Below are 19,017 nucleotides of genomic sequence, written 5' to 3'. Positions count from 1 at the left end.
CACACACACACAAACTCACTCTCCTGCTGGTAATAGCTTATGCAGAGTGACCACTCTCCCTACAATGTGCATGATAATCAAGGTGGGCCATTTCCAGCACAAATCCAGGTTTTCTCACCCCCCCACCCCCATACACACACAAACTCACTCTCCTGCTGCTAATAGCTCATCCAAACTGACCACTCTCCCCACAATGTGCATGATAATCAAGGTGGGCCATTTCCAGCACAAATCCAGGTTTTCTCACCCCCCCCCCCCACACACACACACAAACTCACTCTCCTGCTGGTAATAGCTCATCCAAACTGACCACTCTCCTTACAATGTGTATGATAATCAAGGTGGGCCATTTCCAGCATAAATCCAAGTTTAACCAGAACGTGTGGGGGGGGGGGTAGGAAAAAACAAGGGGAAATAGGCTACCTTGCATAATGACTTAGCCACTCCCAGTCTCTGTGTATTGTGTGTCTCACAATAGAAGTCTATTAGCATACTGAGTCAAATGCTAATGAAGAGCTTGTGGGGACTTCAGAAGAAAATTGACAGGAAGAGGTAAATAGCGTGTGGTTTTCAGGTGAAGATCAAACGTCTGGCCTGGTTTGTCCTGTCTGGGGGTGAACAAGACTCCATAGACTGCTTCACCAGGACGTGAGCAGTGGATTGGCTTCTTGAGAAAGAGCTCTCAGCCAGGCTTGGCTGAAAATGCTCGGAAGAACTTTGGGCGAGAGACTTCTTTAGACAGGGGGATAACTTGTCCCCTGAGCTTAGGCCACAGAAAGCTTGTTATGATTTTGTTTTATATGTGACCCTTTGTCTCCAATAGTTCTGTTTGCTATCATGACCCCGTGGTCTCTGTTAAATAAACTTGTACTTGCTTTCTCTATAAACAAGTCTGAGTGATGTGTGTTGAGCGAAGCTGTGTTCGAAGGGGAGCGAATAGGCAGCGATGTCCTATTCATTGGGGAACAGCAGGCCTGGTAATTCTGTGAGCATCCAGTGGAGCAGGGGCTGGACAGCACAGGGGACGCTTGGAGAGATCGGGGTGTGCCTGATGCTAGCCTGGAGAGAGAGCGAGGCCTGGAGGGGAATGCTTGTGTGGCCGGTAGCTGCTAGTGGTGTCAGGGAGCTGACCCTGGGCAGCACAGGCAAGGTTCTCTCATGCTAAGAACAGGTAGTAGCAAGGTGCCTCCCCACCTTGGGTACCTGCGGGGAGTGTCACACCTACTATCTCCTCAGCTCCCATCTATGCCTTTCTGGCCTAAAGAAAGAACAGGAGGACTTGTGGCACCTTAGAGATTAACAAATTTATTTGAGCATAAACTTTCGTGAGCTACAGCCCACTTCATCGGATGCATGCAGTGGAAAATACAGTGCGGAGATTTTGTATACACAGAGAACATAAAACAATGGGTGTTACCATACACACTGTAACGAGAGTGATCAGGTAAGGGGAGCTATTACCAGCAGGAGAGGAAAAAAAACCTGTTGTAGTGATAATCAAGGTAGGCCATTTCCAGCAGTTGACAAGAACGTGTGAGGAACGGTGGGGGAGGAGGGGAAATAAACATGGGGAAATAGTTTTACTTTGTGTAATGACACATCCACTCGCAGTCTTTATTCAAGACTAAGTTAAGTGTATCCAGTTTGCAAATTAATTCCAATTCAGCAGTCTCTTGTTGGAGTCTGTTTTTGAAGTTTTTTTTGTTGAAGAATTGCCACTTTTAGGTCTGTAATCGAGTGACCAAAGAGATTGAAGTGTTCTCCAACTGGTTTTTGAATGTTATAATTCTTGATGTCTTTGTGTCCATTTATTCTTTTACGTAGAGACTGTCCAGTTTGGCCAATGTACATGGCAGAGGGGCATTGCTGGCACATGATGGCATATATCACATTGGTAGATGTGCTGGTGAATGAGCCTCTGATAGTGTGGCTGATGTGATTAGGCCCTATGATGATGTCCCCTGAATAGATATGTGGACACAGTTGGCAACGGGCTTTGTTGCAAGGATAGGTTCCTGGGTTAGTGGTTTTGTTGTGTGGTGTGTGGTTGCTAGTGAGTATTTGCTTCAGGTTGGGGGGCTGTCTGTAAGCAAGGACTGGCCTGTCTCCCAAGATCTGAGAGTGTGATGGGTCGTCCTTCAGGATAGGCTGTAGATCCTTGATGATGCGTTGGAGAGGTTTTAGTTGGGGGCTGAAGGTGATGGCTAGTGGCGTTCTGTTGTTTTCTTTGTTAGGCCTGTCCTGTAGTAGGTGACTTCTGGGTACTCTTCTGGCTCTGTCAATCTATTTCTTCACTTCAGCAGGTGGGTATTGTAGTTGTAAACACTTGATAGAGATCTTGTAGGTGTTTGTCTCTGAGGGGTTGGAGCAAATGCGGTTATATCGCAGAGCTTGGCTGTAGACAATAGATCGTGTGGTGTGGTCTGGATGAAAGCTGGAGGCATGTAGGTAGGCATAGTGGTCAGTAGGTTTCCGGTATAGGGTGGTGGTTATGTGACCATCACTTATTAGCACTGTAGTGTCCAGGAAGTGGATCTCTTGTGTGGACTGGTCCAGGCTGAGATTGATGGTGGGATGGAAATTGTTGAAATCATGGTGGAATTCCTCAAGGGCTTCTTTTCCATGGGTCCAGATGATGAAGATGTCATCAATGTAACGCAAGTAAAGTAGGGGCATTAGGGGACGAGAGCTGAGGAAGCGTTGTTCTAAGTCAGCCATAAAAATGTTGGCATACTGTGGGGCCATGCGGGTACCCATAGCAGTGCTGCTGATTTGAAGGTATACATTGTCCCCAAATGTGAAATAGTTATGGGTGAGGACAAAGTCACAAAGTTCAGCCACCAGGTTTGCCGTGACATTATTGGGGATAGTGTTCCTGACGGCTTGTAGTCCATCTTTGTGTGGAATGTTGGTGTAGAGGGCTTCTACATCCATAGTGGCTAGGGTGGTGTTTTCAGGAAGATCACCGATGGATTGTAGTTTCCTCAGGAAGTCAGTGGTGTCTCGAAGATAGCTAGGAGTGCTGGTTGCGTAGGGCCTGAGGAGGGAGTCTACATAGCCAGACAATCCTGCTGTCAGGGTGCCAATGCCTGAGATGATGTGGCGTCCAGGATTTCCAGGTTTATGGATCTTGGGTAGCAGATAAAATACCCCTGGTCTGGGTTCTAGAGGTGTGTCTGTGAGGATTTGTTCTTGTGCTTTTTCAGGGAGTTTCTTGAGCAGATGGTGTAGTTTCTTTTGGTAACCCTCAGTGGGATCAGAGGGTAATGGCTTGTAGAAAGTGGTGTTGGAGAGCTGCCGAGCAGCCTCTTGTTCATATTCCGACCTATTCATGATGACGACAGCACCTCCTTTGTCAGCCTTTGGGAAAGATCAGCGATGACTGGGGGTGACATGAAGCAAATCTGTCTCCTCCCTGGAGCCTCCTTCCAGTGTTGTTTTTTAATATTAATTTATTCATACAATTAACCCTGACTGCGCTGTCGGTGTTGGTGCTGCAATTCTGCACTGATTGAAGAATTTGACCTCCTTTGTCCCTAGAGGCTCCTGGCAAGTTGCTAGTGTAGCATTCAGCGTCTGTCTGAGAGCCCCAGACGTTAGTTTCTTCCTCCTCCTCCAACACAATCACATTGCTTTCCCCCTACTCCCAGCTGCAGAGGATGTTCAGTGTTAAGGTTCCTTCTGGAAGTGGAGAGGAGCAGGGTGCCATGTGCAGAATTCTCCTTCCTGTTTCCAATCCACCTCTCTACCCCATCCTAAAGGAAGAAACCTCCAGTGCATCACCTAGCAAGTTTGCTAAGAGAGGAAACAAAAATATACACATGCGTAAGGATGTGGCTTGTGGCATTGAGGTAGCCGTGTCAGTAGGAAGGCTCAGGGAACACCTTTTTGGATCAATCGCTTGATCAGTCTATCTTTAGGTGCTTTATATCCCCCTCCCCCATTTTCCCTCGCCTTCATTCCTAAAATGCCCACCGTTTTTAATGTATCTATCATTGCTTACCCCTCTGTGGGTCTGGGAAGTGCTGTGATTGCCACCTTCCATGTGGGAGCCATGGCACAAAAAGAATAGATGACTTGTCCCAGGCTAGTGCCCGAGCCAGTGGACTATCTTTGCTCCCAGCAGCCATCTTGTAAATGGGGCCAAGGAGGTATTGCTCCTTTCTCTGCATGGTGCAATGTGGCATTCCTATTCGTACAGCTCTCACACCCAACTATGGAAACTGCCTGCTAGCTCTTCTGTTCTGTGGCTTTGTCTTTCCTCAGGCTTTATACTGCTGCGCAACCCTGTAGTATCTGAGCACTTTTCTTGCATAATTGATAAGCAAAAGTGCAGTCCCTAATGGACTTCATGGGGCCTTTTTGGCTCTTTTCCCTTCTTAAGGTATAAAACAGTGCGTGGGAGGAGTATGCTGAGTTTGTTTTTTGGGAAGGGGTGGATAGAAGAGAGTTGTTATTGTCATACATGTTATGGCAGAAAGGCTTTGTCAGAGAGGAAGGTTTTGCAGCATTTCCTCATGAAACTGCTGTTTGAGAGTGGCAAAAGCAACTTCTTTAGTGCCATATTGGTTTTGTTGTTGCAGGTTGTAGCCAGTAGCAGAGGGTACAGTGAAATGAAATCTCACCTTCTTGCCCTCAGATCCCTCTTTGGGTGGAGGGGAGTATGACCACTCGTTGCTCTTGACCAGGCCAGCAGCCCCTTCCCTTCAAAAAAACAAAAACAAAAAAACACTGTGTGCAGGATTGACATGCTGGGAGTGGTCTGATAAGAGGTGGAGGGAAATCCTATGGTTTCCAGAGTCCATTTAAACATGCTGCTCAGTGCCATCAGAGTACTGCATGAGAGACCCTGAAGCTGAGTTTGGTCAGGAGAAGTGGCATCTGCAGTGAGCAGAATTTGCTACTGCTGATTGATTAAAAATAACTAAGAGCATATTTTTGATCCCCAACATTATGTAAGAAATTAGGGAACTTGGGGAAGTCTCTGGTTTCAAGTCCAGAGTGATGGAGCTAGGTCTCAGCGAGTTCGTTAAGGGTTCCTGAGAGTGGGAGTTTAAACTTAAATGGATGAAGAAAAGCATAGAAGACCTGGAGGTGCAGATTAGTCCCTTGCTGCAAAATCTATTTGATGCTAATTTGATTCTCATCTTAAAGTAACGCAGAAGTTATCTTAGCAGCTGGCACAAATTGACTGTCTCCTGGATTGGCACAATGACAGCAACTGAAATGAAATTGCCCTGAGTTTGCTTCCTCTTCTGGACTACTCCCATTCTTTTTCTCAGAAAGGTAATCTAGAATGAAGATGCCGTTCTCCAACAACAACCACAAAATTACATGTATTTGTCTCGTGCAGGAGGACTGGCAATACCCAGACGGCATTGCTGGGCAGCTCAATTATGTACTCTAGTTGGTACCAGGAAGAGTGAAACACTGGTACAGAACAGAGCTGGAAGATTTCCTTGATTCTTTAATCTTTTGGCTGACTTTGGCTGCCTCCACAGATAGGTAGACAGCATGTGTTTTTTAATTATAACACTTAGGCCATGTCTACGCTAGCATTTATGTCAGCAGAATGTACGTCACTCGGGGTGGTTTTTTTCATACCCCTGAGCAACATAAGTTTTGCCAACATAAGTGCTCATGTGCACAGCACTATGATGGTGGGAGATGCTCTCCCACCAACATAGCTACCGCTGCTTGTTGAGCTGGTTTTATTATGTCGACGGGAGAGCTCTCCCATCGGCATAACGCAGCTACGCAAGCAATCTTACGGCTGCACAGCTGTATCAGTACAACTGTGCTGCTGTTCGCTTGTAAGTGTAGACATGGCCTTAGTCTGTGTGACAGAGTAAATGTCAGTCTGATCCTGCCCCTTTCTAGCTTCCCTCCAGAGTATTTGGACTTTGAGAGAAGGGGATGGAGTTAGAGCAGTGGATGACGCTTCATATGCAGAAGCTTTACAAAATATATCTAAACTAACTTGGACCATTTTTCATTTGGTTTTTGGCTAAGATGCTGTTCTGGTGTGCCTGCCCCGTCTACTGCTGCCCGTGAGGGTGTGAGCACCTGCACCTCTGTTAAAGCGGAAACATTTCCAGCACCTATAGCCCTCATTGTAATTATTGGTATTATCGTAGTGCCTGAAACGGAGGCTGTGGTAGGTGCCTACATATACTCTTACATGCTTAGCTTTTAGTCACCCCAGTTTTTGACTATTGGCCTTCCTGGAACTTCCACATAGAGCTCACCGTCCATGGCCATCTTCATAAGTGCGGGTCCCTGACACAATGGGAACTATCTACTGGAGAACAAACTTCTCTTGAGCTTGAGGTTCCTAGTTTGAAGAAAAAAGAGAAGTCACTTTCTTTACAAGAGGTGCCATTTGTTTACTGGATTTACTAGAGGCAGTTGCTACAAGGTGTTTTTTCAGTCGTCGCTCACTGTCGCTGCTATGAAGTTGTTTTAGAATGGTGTTTGCTACTTTCTGGAGAAGGTGTGGGAGCAGACACATCTTCCCCCACACACTTCTGATTGGTATAAATCCTGATTCCATTTCTTGAGGTTACTGGACCCCAGATTCACTCTGGACTCTTTGGGACTTTTAACTGTCATCTCCTCCCCCTCTCTCTAACATGAAAGGAACCAACTTGCTGACAAACTGGCAACTACCAAGAGCTGGGAAATAAGTTTCAAGATGGTCCTGAGCTGAACACTTAAAAAAAACAAAAACAAAAAACAAAAACCCTTGGCTCTTAGATGTTGTTGCTTTGATTTTGAAAGGTTTGGGTTACCTGCCTGGTAGAAAGTTCACACATCATGAGAGAATGGATCTTTATGGTTGTGTTTCTCAGACTAGGAACCAAAAATCCCTCAATCGGTGAACAATGTTTTTTCTTTATTGTGATATTGCATGTGTGTTCTGACAGCAGTAGGCTTCCTGTTTGTCCCCAGAATCTCCTGCCTTGGCTCCTGTTTGGCATCTTCTTGTAGTTGTATGTTGTATTTCTTTATGATTGCTCTGCAAAATCTCTCCTATTCTTTCTGTCCTCTTAATTTTTATTCTGATGGCCTGAAAGAATCATCTAATGGCTTAGCTTTAAATGCCGCCCTTCGCTTGTGTTTGTCAAGGGTGGGAATCCTCGTAAGCTGGCATGGTTTTTGTTTGTGCTTTTCCTAGGACTTTCAGTCGAGAGAGCTCTTGGACAAGTGGGTGGGAATGAGAAGTGTGCACATACTCTTAAAATCTCCTGGGTCAGAGTATATCCCCTTGGGGGCTGTTGGAAAGACTTTGGCTGGAAAGTGTTGTTTGCGGTTACAGCTGCCTAAAGCTGTAATGAAGACCCTCTTTGCGTCTCCTGGGAGTGAGAGGCGGTCAGAGCATCCACAGTTACGGATGAGGCTATTGAGAGGGGAAGTTGATATTGTGCAGCATATGCATAGCAGGAATGTCATGCTGCCGTAATGCACCTGACAACTAAGAATCTCTTCCAATGTTCCCTACGCCCTCCTCTCAAGTTCTTAAACCTCGGCCCCAGCTCAGTTAGGACTCAGCTCCTTTTTAGGTTTATTGCACGTTTCCAAATCATTCAGGTCTGCCTTTTGGAGTCAGAATGAAACACAACAGAGTTGCATCTTTTTGTTTGTGTTATATAAACATTCCTGGTTGACAGCTCTAGACTGCTGTGGCTTGCAGATGTCCTGTGCACTGTGTGTCTGTCTGAAAGTATTCTCCTCCAGGCTCTGATATCCCTGCAAGAAAAAGCTTCCTAATTATAATTCTGATGGGAGGCATTGTGAGCTAGTGGCTGGAGGTGGGACTCCTGGTGTCTGTTCCTAGCTATGACCTTGGGCAATCTTGGGTAAACCTCAGTTTCCTCATCTGTAGTATTTACATATTACTTATATGTAATACAAGCCAGCTGTGAAGCTAGATTGAAATGTTCAGAAGACTGAGAACTTCTAACAACTGGGACTGGGGAAATGCGCATTATAGTTGTGCAGGAGTGTCACTGTAGTTAAGGTTGCAACATGACACCTGTTTAAAGGCTGACCTTTCTAATTTTTCAAATATTGACATGCTTCGTATGCTTAGTTGGATTTCCTTTAAATTTGATGTGTTTCAAGAGGGTGAAGGGTAGGTAGTGACCCAAATTTGGAGTCATTTGAGGCAGGGGTTCCAGAGGTAGTAGATGACAGAACGAGGAGTAATGGTCTCAAGTTGCAGTGGGGGAGGTTTAGGTTGGATATTAGGAAAAACTTTTTCACCAGGAGGGTGATGAAGCACTGGAATGCGTTACCTAGAGAGGTGGTGGAATCTCCTTCCTTTGATGTTTTTAAGGTCAGGCTTGACGAAGCCCTGGCTGGGATGATTTAGTTGGGGATCGGCCCTGCTTTGAGCAGGGGGTTGGACTAGACGACCTCCTGAGGTCCAATACAACCCTGATATTCTATGATTCTATGAAAGGCAGCCTGGCAGAGGGATCTCAGTATTCGCCGTCCTAATGTGCACATTAAGTATAAATAAGTTTTGCCCTTCAGTTTTCAGGTACATGCAAAAAAAATTTTGTGTTAATCATAATATTACTCAACACCAAATTTTGTATAATTTCTGCTTCACCACAAGTAGTCTATCTAGAATGGGCTTTTCCATCAGTGATTGTATAAAGTTGTGCTCTCTGCTTCACGGATTGTGGAGTAGTCCAAAAATCATAAGATTTTGGTTTATGGCTGGAAAACATTTCAGCTGACTTAGAAAGATATTGTAGAGAATACTCTACTTTAGCTTTGTGAGGTATTAGCAATCATTTGGGAGGAGACCACTCTTTAATTTAGCAAAAAAAAGACATAATGAGATCCAATGGTTGGAAAGCTAGACAAATTCAGACTAGATATTAAGGGCAAATTTTTAGCAGTGAGGGTAATTAATATTTGGAACAACCTAGCTGGGGCTGTGGTGGATTCTCCATCACTTGAAGTCTTTACATTATGACTGGATCTCTTCTTAGATCAGAAGTTATGGAGGTTAGACTAGATGATTGCAATGGTCCTTACTGGCTGTAGAATATGAATTCCTCCAACCCAAGTCAGGATGTGTTGCTTCATTTGTTATTAGCTGCAGAATTTACAAATTCCTGGAGATTTGGGTATGGGGGAAGGAATATTTCTTCGCTCGACAGATGGTGTGTGAAAATCTGTGAAGTTTGATCCATGGGAAAAATGACTGGCCTTCTGAACTGTTGGTAAGACAGATATTTGAACACATGGCTGCCTTTCGTCACTCCTGCTGAAGCTACATGTCTTACAAATGTCTCTCCTTGGCTTCTTAGGATTCTATGAATGCACTATTAGTTTAGTTTTTTTCTTACTTCCTTGGTTTTATGTAATCTTGCTTTATTTGTGACCACAATAAACAAGCCAGTAAAAATTGGAAGGAGCATTAGGAAAAGATGCAATAGAAAGCCACGCTGTATTACAGGGCATAAGGTTAGACTAGTTGGGACCAAGCAGGCCTCTTCACCTCTGATCTCTGGTCAGAGATTGAGTGTACTGTGTGTGGCAAGGAAGAGGGGTTTAAAAGGACCGTCTCATCTGGTGGGGCCCTTCTCGAGTCAAGAGTTGAAGGGCGCTCTGCTGTTACCTGGAATCAGATCCGTGATCCTCCAGAGCTCATGTGAGTCAACCTTTCTGTGTTTGCTTGCTGCCCTGCAGGCTGAACAAGGCTCTTGCTGTTGGGGGCTGGAGCAGCTGCACGTGGTCAGGAGGTGCCTTCCCTCTTGGAGCTGTGCTGGAGTTGGCCTGTTTGGTTACCCTGGAGACAGAGCATTGTGGAACGCTTTCCTCGGACCAGAAATAGTTTGCTGTACCTTGTGACTGGAGCGCTCTCCTCCTTCCCTGGTCTGGGGCCAGCTCTTGTGTGTGCTGGGAGATGGGGGTGTCGGGCCATGGCCCCATGTCACAAGCTCTGGTGTGGGTGCGGTCACGGTCACCAGCCTGGTCCCCTGCTCCTGCCCCCGGCAGTGACAGTGTTAGGTTTCAGGGGAGTAATTGCACTTGATTTCTGTCCCCCCTGGTGTTTCAGTGGTTATGTCATATCTGTTGAGGCTGTGACACTGTAAGCTGGCTGTCAGGGCCCAGCAGCTGAGTAGCACGTGGTGAACTCCTACCTCTCTCTCCCTTCTCCTTTGCTCAGCTGTTCGGCCTTTGGCTTCCCTGTGTCCTTACACTTCACAATAGGTTCTCTACAGGCATCACTTGTTCACAAGGGCAGCGAGATCCATGTGGGCAGCAGGGCCTCCTGATCTGTAGGTGCTGCCATGTGGAGTTGGGAGGCCCTGGGTGGGAGGGGGAAGAGTTTATCTTAATCTCTGGCCACTGAGATGAGGCTGATAGGAAAGGGTGCCTGGTGCTCTACTCACTTATGGTTTGAATGGCATCAGGCACTCAGCAGGTGCAATGGGAGTGTGGGGCCTTCTCTGGAGAGAGCCTGCAGCTCTGGAGTGCTCCGCCTTTAGTGTGTCACAGCCTCTCCATCTCATCCCCTGGGGGAGGCAGTAATCTGTCTCAGATCCCTTTGCCTCTTGTGGCCATGATTTTAGGCCAGTACAGTCTCTGGCCATTTGGGCCCTGTTGCTCTCTGGAAATATTCTGGGTTCAGTTCCTTCTTTTTCAGGTGCAGTCAGGCTGTGATACTATGCACTGCTGCAAGGCATTCTTGGTAGAGTTACACAGAACTTAGGAGTCTCTTTTCGGGAGGGCCTTGCGTCAATATTCTTAGTTCGTGTTTTCTCCTGAGGTCCCACGCATTGTTGTGGGGGTACAAGTGTGTCTATAGTCCACCCACCCATCACAATTTCACATAGCTTTGATGCAAAGCTATATCGTGGCTTAAATTTGTTCTAACCCCAGCCTTCCAAGGGCAGAGCTTACAGGGCAATCTGGAAGCAGCAGGTTACTTTCCGGCTGCTTTGCACAACGTTTGCTCTGAGGGATACCGCTACAGGCAGAAGCCAAGCCACTCCTTTTTCAGCAATGCAGGCAAAAGACAGGGGCACTGCACCATCTCCCCACCAAGGCCTTGAGAGTACGGGGCTCCTCCAGGCATTCCTCCTTCCTGCTCCTTATTTTGGGATGATTCTGGAACGGAACAGTGAAAACATAACAACTGCTAGGACTAGGAAGGAGGGAAGGGTAAGAAAAAGATCCTCCCCCCTCCCCAGTGGCAGCAGATGAGGAAGTGAGCATCTCTCAACCCGTAAAGTCAGGATATTTGATACAGTGGAGCAATGAGAAAGTGAAGACAAAAAACCTACTGGTCCTGGGCTGCTGCTCCCATCCCAAGAGTGAGCTATTGTGTGCGGTGCCTTGCTGTGCTCTCCCTGTGGTGCAGCTGTGTTGTTACTTGAGGCTTTCAGGTGCAAGAGGCAGGGTGGTGAAGCCTCGTGAGGAGCCTGTCAATAAAAGCATGGTTTCATTCCTGCCACTGACCACACCATGTAGTCCAGCCAGCCAGCCAGGCCCCTGCCACTCATGCGGCAGTGTTATTCCCAGAGAGAGGGCCAGGGTGGACACACATTTTCAACTCAGCCTGATGGAGGTGCAGAAAGGAAGAAGTGTAGGAGGTGGAGAGGGGGTCAGTGCCAGTTTCCTCCACCTTCCCCTTGTGTTGGTGGGTGGGGAAGAAGGACAACGCTGACTTCTCTGTTTCTGGGGGTCTGCACCCCTGGGAGAGCTGGGGTTTAGCAGCTGTTAAAGTTGCGGCTCTTTCGTGCCCTCTCTGTGAAGCCTTGCTCTCCCCTCACACCCTCAGGTGTGCAGGGCAGGGGTGGGCGAGGGGAAAATGAGGATGGGGAGAACCAAGGCTCAGTCAGGGAATTACACCTCCTTTCTCTTGGCTCCTCAGTGACTGAAAAAACGCTCTGTTCCTTGGCTAAGATGGGCAGAGCCCCTGCAGCTCCCTTCCCGGCTTCCATATGTGTTAAATGTTAGGGGCAGAGAAGCCTTTTCCCCTCACCTTGATATTTTTTCTTTTAATCCAGATGACAGCCCTGCTTGAACTGACATTGCCTGTCTGTTGCAATAAATATGCGTAGCACTTAGCAAGCACTTCTTGAGTGCTTGATCAGCATTCCACCACAGAGCCCATGCACCGGCGCTGAACGCAACTGGCAGCGCTCCCCGCTCTGGTCCTCCGGCCCACGTGACGGCTGTGCATTACTGTAACTCGATTTATCTTCTTGTCTCTTCTGATCGTTCCTTTTGCACTGAGATCTGGCAGAACTCATTTCACATGAGTGTTCCCAGGTATCTACTCACACGCCCCTCCTTGAAAAGAGGGCCAGTCTCAGCCATTGAACTCAAGTTGGTATTTCACATCTGTGGCAGAGACGAGCCCAAAGCATTCCACCCCTGCACTACTCGCTTTAAAGGCAAGTTGGGAAAACCAACCCAGCAATGACCGTGGCGGGCAGGATGTCGTCCACAGCCTTCGCTATGTGCAGATGCGTTGCCCCATGCAGCGTTGCCCCGTGACAGTTGTGAGTTCCTGGGAGACTGCTGCATTCCAGCCATTTCTAGTCTCACTCAGCCTTCTGCTGAACAGCCGATTCACTGTCTCCCTATGCCATCGGATCTAAACATAAGTCTAGTTTTCAGTTTGCCAGCTTACACCCTCTTTCTTGCTTTCTTTCCAGATCACCAGAAACTGGAACGTGAGGCCCGAATCTGCCGACTTTTAAAACATCCAAATATTGGTAAGTACCCCTGGGGGCGGGGGTGGCGGCTAGTGCTTGCTAGACTGTTCCTGGGAATAGATGGTGAATGCTCACTGCTAACCTGCCCAATTCTGGCCTTATTTGCCAGTGAAGCCTCATCAGTTATTCCTTCTTTCTGCAGTCCCTGCATGCAGAGCCATTCCAGTCCCTGCTGTGATGCTGGAGATAGAATCCTGAACCTCCTGGCTTAGGTTCACGCGCATGGTGCTCCATGCCGTGCACCGAACTGTCCCAGATCCGGCTCTGTAGCCTTTTTGTTTTGGCATTCTGCACCTGGAGCGGGCTGCTGTATTCACCCCACTTCCACCTCTTGGTGCTTCGTCTGTACACTCCTGTAAAGGCTGCATTCAGTGAGATCCCCAAGTCTGATGCACAGTGGGCTAAGCTGTCAGCTCTCTCACCACAGCAGTCACTAGCTCTAGGAACAAAAGAGCTGATGCTTTGTTTCTGTTCTTGAAAGTGTTTTGTCTTCTGCTGAGTGTGGCTCACACACGGTTGGTTTCCATGGTTATCCTGCATGCAGGTTTATTTTCTTTCTCTCAGTGAAATGGGGAGATGGAGAGAGAATTGCCTGCTTTGAAGGCTTTAGTGACAGGCTAAAAATAAGTGGTGGAGTCACAGGGACAGCTTTGACTTGAATTACAAGGAGGGGGAAAAAATAACTCAACTTCTAACAAAAAACCACGTTATTTACTAAACTGCGGAAACAGGAACGGGATTGTTTTGCCTTCTAAAGCTCCATGGAAGTTTGCCCGTCAGTCCCTCTCTAGTGAAATTTGCCATTGGTTGCTAGAAACTGTCTTGAGCAAAAACTTTGACCCCTATTCATTGCTTTTATTAATGTATTTTATTGTGATCTAAAGAAGTGTTGGAGCCTACCTCGGAACTAATCTGAGGTGGTTGTGCTTCTCTGGGGCAGAATGTGGAATAACACCTTCAAGCAGATCTCTAATATTGTTCCTGTAGAGCCATAGTGCCATGAGCCATAGGGAAGGCTTACCTTTGTCACAGCTGCCCTAGGGGACGACATGGATTTTCTTTCACACAAGTATCCACGGTAGTGGTATCATGCCCCCCATCCCACCCAAATATTTATAAAAAGTGAATTGGAGCCATGGTACCAGGTTTGACAGCGCCAAAGACTAACCGCTATAGCCTCAGAACAGAGACTGCCTGGGAAGCATCTGCACAAGCCTCCCCCAGGCTGCTGCACCAGGGTGCTTCCATCCTGACCTGGATAGAGCAGCTCCTGCCATAGTTCAGTCTGCATGACCCAGCCAGTCCATGGCCTCTTCGCTGATACTGCTAACAGAGACAACAGGATGGCCCTTGTTGGGACATGGATTTTTATGTCTTAATTTAGATTTATATGATCACTAAAAAAGTTCTTGTCCAAAGCTTTGGGTGCCCATGGCATTTTCTGAGAATACAGAAATAAAAGGCAGCAAGTTTCCCAAAAAGGAAGAGGAGGGGGAAGGTCCCCATCACTAGGTGTAGCTTCTTTCCTTCATGACACAAGTCCCCACTCCCTTCCTAAAGGCCAAGGAAAGGAGGTGGCCCTTGCAGCGTGTTCTGAAGGCCAACAGGTATAGGCTGTTTCAGACCGAGGGAGGTAGTGAGTAAATTCCATTATTCAGGGCCCCTCATCCAAAATGCGCTGCCAGCAGCCTTCGAACAGAGGCTGCTCCAACTCTGCTGACTGTGGCAGTATGGCATAGGCAACAGGTGGGGGGGGTGAGGAGAGAGAAAGAGGGTCCCTCAAATAGACTGATCCCAAGTTATGTGGGGCCTAATCAGCCTAAACAATTTATCCACTCTGAACTGGTGTCACAAACCACTTCAGAGCAAGGCAGCGATTAGTTAAGGATATTCTAAATCTAACACAACTTTTTTCAAAGTCTGTTGTTCCATAGATTAACTGATGCATTTCCCATTTATCAATTGACAGTTGTTTGATACAGTAATCGTAATTCTGGTTTCTTGAGTATAAATGTGTGTGGATGAATAGGGAAGTGTGTAACATTGATTTATGGTGAAAGTATGTACGTATGTGGAGTGGCCTTCGTGGCTGATCAATGTACCTCTATTCCTGTTTTTTGTTGTTACTGAGTGTAGTATTTATTTTGGGTCAAAGTTCAGGTGGTTGTGCTGCACTAGTCATTTCTTCTCTCTCCTTGATCAGTGGGACGTATTTCAGCACCTCTTCAAAATCAGTAGCTCACATTGGGCATCCAAAATTCAAGGCAACTTTCAAAAACAGGCATCCAAAATGTGATACATGTCACTAGTGACAAGTTTGAACAAGCTTTGTTTAGAGCTTTATCACAGGTAAACCCTGAGCTTCCATACTGTCAGGGAAAACCCATCAGGAAACGAATGGAGCAGAAGCTCAGCAGCAAAGAGCCAGATTAGTGATACCAAACTCAGCAGGGCCATCTTAGTACAAAAGCAGCCAAATCAGGGCACCCACTCACAGTTAATACTTGCAGCATGCTTGGGACTGTATATGCCTGAGCCCATCTGTGCATGTCTCTAGAATGCCACCAGCCTGAGGAAATATCTTGGGGAGTTCAGGAGGACTTTTACCCAGAGGGTTTAAAACGTGATCCTTGATCCTGTCTTCCCATCCCACTTTTTTAAGTGATTAGTCTCTGTGAATAAGTTGATCCATGGATCTCTTGCATAGTAATGCAATAAGCTGCAGTGACTCATTTTGGTAGCTAATGTCCAAACTTTTGGTGATCCGCAGTATTTTTGTGCTGAGAATCATGTAGGAGAAATGGCCATCAAGGTTGTCTCAATATCTTTCTCCTAGTGTGAATTTTTCTTTTTTCCTCTCTCCTTCTTTAAATTAATCCATACATCTCTTCTCTTGTCAAGCTTTTAGCAGATTGTAAGGCTGCACTCAAGGACAGAAACACTCTACAAGCAGAGCTGGCTGCATATGGAAACTGACCAGGATCACAGAAACCTAGTCAGTTTCTCTCTGCAGTTTGATCCATGTCCCAGGTACTTCAGCTGGTATTGGGTGTGTCCCAGTCTTGTAATCAATTACCTGGTATAGTGAGCTTCACCAGGCCTGGTGGGAAGACACTTATGGCCAGTGGCCAGCAGTCTTTCGGCAGAGGATTTCTTGTCCTAGAAAGAACTTTTTATTTTTATTTTTAAAGGCAACTAGTAATTATAGAATTAATTTGAAGACCCCAAATAACTAGGGACAGGGTACATTCAGTATACCCCCAGCTTTAAATCCAAGATAGTCGGACCTGCCTGAGCTTAAAGGTTTCTGCTTGTTACACTGCCCCAATATGCACTGTGCTGGTGACATTGCACCACCACCAAACAGTTCTGCAGATTGGAGCCTGCATATAAGGAAGTGGGTTAAGTTGTCAACTTTTTGTTTGGAAACGCCATTCTGACAAGTACTGTGGTACTGTGGTGAGCTGAAGCAGGCTATTACAAAGTGAAAGTTTTAAAGTTGGATGTATGTTTGCTGTCCCTCTTCTGGTTATTTGGGGCATGCAACACACCTTGTTGGCTTTGCAAGTGATCTGTTGGGTCTGAAAAGGCCAGCTCTGGTGTGGTAACTCCAGAGTGCAAATCCATGCCCATAGCATATGTCAATCGTGTACCAAAAATGGCTAAAATAAAGGTTATTTTGGGTATAAAACAATTGTGGGGAGTACAGATGGTGTGTCTATTTCTATTATATTTCTCTTGCTCTTACCTTTTGTGCTGTGACCACCCGTCATTTCTCTGAAAACGCTACCACCAAATCTCAGCACTCGTTATGGACTACTGCTGTGTAATTGGTAGTTCTCTTGCTGTGTCTGTGGCTACACACTGGGGCCGAGGTAACCTCAGCAGTATACGGCTTCAGGGGGCTGAGTTTTTGGTCCAGTTATTCTGCAGTCCAGAGACATTGTCAGCCTCTGGAGGGAAGAGACTGATGTTGAGGCAACTTCCAGAAAGTCTTGCTTTCCAAAGGCAAATTGCTCTAATGCAGTGTATCGAGCGCTGTCAACTGGCTGCCATCCAAATGTGTCTGCCTTTTTGTTATCATCCATTTGTTACCATCCATTGTTGTTTTCAGTGGGGAAGGAGCGATGTCCTCTGGGATTTCCTTCCCCAGGCCTTCAGTTTCCGATGGGTGTAGCCTTGCTGGGGCAGGAAGACTCTCTGAAGTCTATCCACACTGCTTTATGCATCAGAAGGGCTGAATGCTTTGTCTGCAGTATTCTGGAGTTCCTTCACAAACTCAGATTCCCACTTCACCTGCATAGCCCATTGCTCTGTGCTGGCCAGGAGTGGCAGTTAAGTGCAGTCAAATGGGAGGGGGATTAATTGGTGACCAATCTATCTTCATCCTTTGTTTCAAAGGGAAAGCAAATCTGACTGTCTCATAATGAGGGCAAGGAAATACACAAGAGAGGGCCTGGTCCAGTGAAAACTCCCATGGAGATCAATGAGAGCCTTGCCTCCGCAGGGGATGTTGGATTTCTTCTTTCGCTGTCTGATCTGCCATTCAGACAGATCTCGAAAGCTTTGCAGAGCTGTGTCTGCATCAAAGGCTCGCAAAGCCCTTTCACTTCTTTGAAAACCAGAGACAAGTTTTTTAACTTAATGGGAGGGGCAACCAGATACTATCTCCTGCTGTGAGTTGCAGAACCAAGCCTCCCTTGCTGGAGTTCTAGCCAGTCTCTTCAGGAGGGATATTTAGGCTCTGCTCCCTTCTCATCGCTGAACATCGTGTGACTGCCTAGATACTTTTTTAAAAACAAAAACCAAAAAAAACCACCCTGCTTGTTTAACCCATAGCTCAGCTGTCAAACCAGATGTGGAGTTAATCCAGGTGTGAAGTTCATTCTGAGGCTACGACTACACTAGCACTTTGGTCGGCAAAACTTTGTCGGGTGTGAAAAAACTCCCACCTCCCCCAACCAACATAAGTTTCACCGACAAAAGCGCCGGTGTGGACAACGCTGTGTTGGCAGGAGACCCTCTCCCGCCGACATAGCTGCCGCCGCTCATTGGGATGCTGTAATTTTGCTGACGGGAGAGCTCTCTCCCATCAGCATAGAGCAGCTACCCAGGAGACTATACAGTCGCGCAGCCGCAGTAACGTCCGTAGTGTAGACATAGCCTAAGAGAGCCCACTAATTCAGGCACTGTCTATACTCTGTTCTGGGGAGAAGGGATTTCAGCCATTTTCTACCCTTGCTAACAGCAGTGCAGCTCTCTGAGGTCAGGATGCCCTAGTGTATGAGATGCAGTATTGGGGTCCTGGGTGCAGACAAGGCTTCAGGTGGTCACCAGAATCTTTGTGTTGCTCAGGGCAGGTTTCAGCTTCCTGATGCTAAATGTGGCCTTGCCTGCACTAGCACTCCTTAAAGCTATAATGGTGGGAAATTTTTTGAAAGTGCTACCCCAGAAATCAAGGGCTCCTAGAATCTGATGTATCCACCCCTGGACTATTTATAGACTGCTATCATGTCCTCCCCTCCTTAGACAGTGCTTAGTCAAACCACACAAATTTAGCAGGCTCCCCAGGACTCCCACGCTTATCCAACCCCCCTCCCCTTCTTCCCCGTTCCCTGACTGCCCCCCGGGACCCTCCATCCCTTATCCAACGCCCCAGCCCCCTTACCATGCCACTCAGAGCAGCATGTCTAGCAGCCGCGCCCCCCAGCCGGAGCCAGACATGCTGCCGCACTGTTCGGCAGGAGCACGCAACCCCGCCACCCAGAGCCCCACTCAGCAGGAGCAGCAGGCTAGAGCGCTGCCCACGCGGCGGCGTAACTGCGAGGGAGGGGGAATAGCGGGGGAGGCAGCAGGGGCTAGCCTCCCCAGCCGAGAGCTCAGGGGCTGGGCAGGATGGTCCCGCGGGCCGGATGTGGCCTGCGGGCTATAGTTTGCCCACCTCTGCTCCATATGCTTCGGTACTGTCCCAGGCTTACTTTACTCTGCCCTTCCAAACTCCTTTAAACTGCTGTCCTAGGTCCCTTTCAGAACTAGTGCTGTCTAGGTTTCTCCCTCCCTTCAAATATCTGTACTCCTGATTATTTTTCCAAGTGTAACTTTTGCATCTTGTTGCTGTGTCCCCAAGTTCTTCTCCCTCTTGGGCACTTCTATTTTTAAGATTTGGGGAAAGATCTAGAGAAATCAGTTGTGGAAACTTAATTTCCTCTGATCCTGCTCAGTTTGATATTCCTTTATCACCTGGTGTAACACTTTGGAAGTCCATTCC

At 47.1% G+C, this 19,017-nt stretch overlaps 1 protein-coding gene across 32 annotated transcripts in view; it reads left to right on the top strand.

The window, feature by feature from the left end:
- The window catches only part of CAMK2G (calcium/calmodulin dependent protein kinase II gamma), a 176,241-nt gene that overhangs the window by 61,823 nt on the left and 95,401 nt on the right, over window positions 1–19,017 (top strand). For all 32 annotated transcript variants that reach the window (XM_074958479.1, XM_074958476.1, XM_074958486.1 and 29 more), the window contains exon 3: window positions 12,690–12,749. In XM_074958479.1, the coding sequence (XP_074814580.1) occupies window positions 12,690–12,749 (60 nt within the window). The remainder of the gene's footprint in view (window positions 1–12,689; window positions 12,750–19,017) is intronic.

This window comes from Natator depressus, chromosome 7 (assembly GCF_965152275.1).
Source record: "Natator depressus isolate rNatDep1 chromosome 7, rNatDep2.hap1, whole genome shotgun sequence".
Classification (NCBI taxonomy): domain Eukaryota; kingdom Metazoa; phylum Chordata; order Testudines; family Cheloniidae; genus Natator; species Natator depressus.
This window is presented reverse-complemented; position numbering and strand designations above follow the sequence as displayed.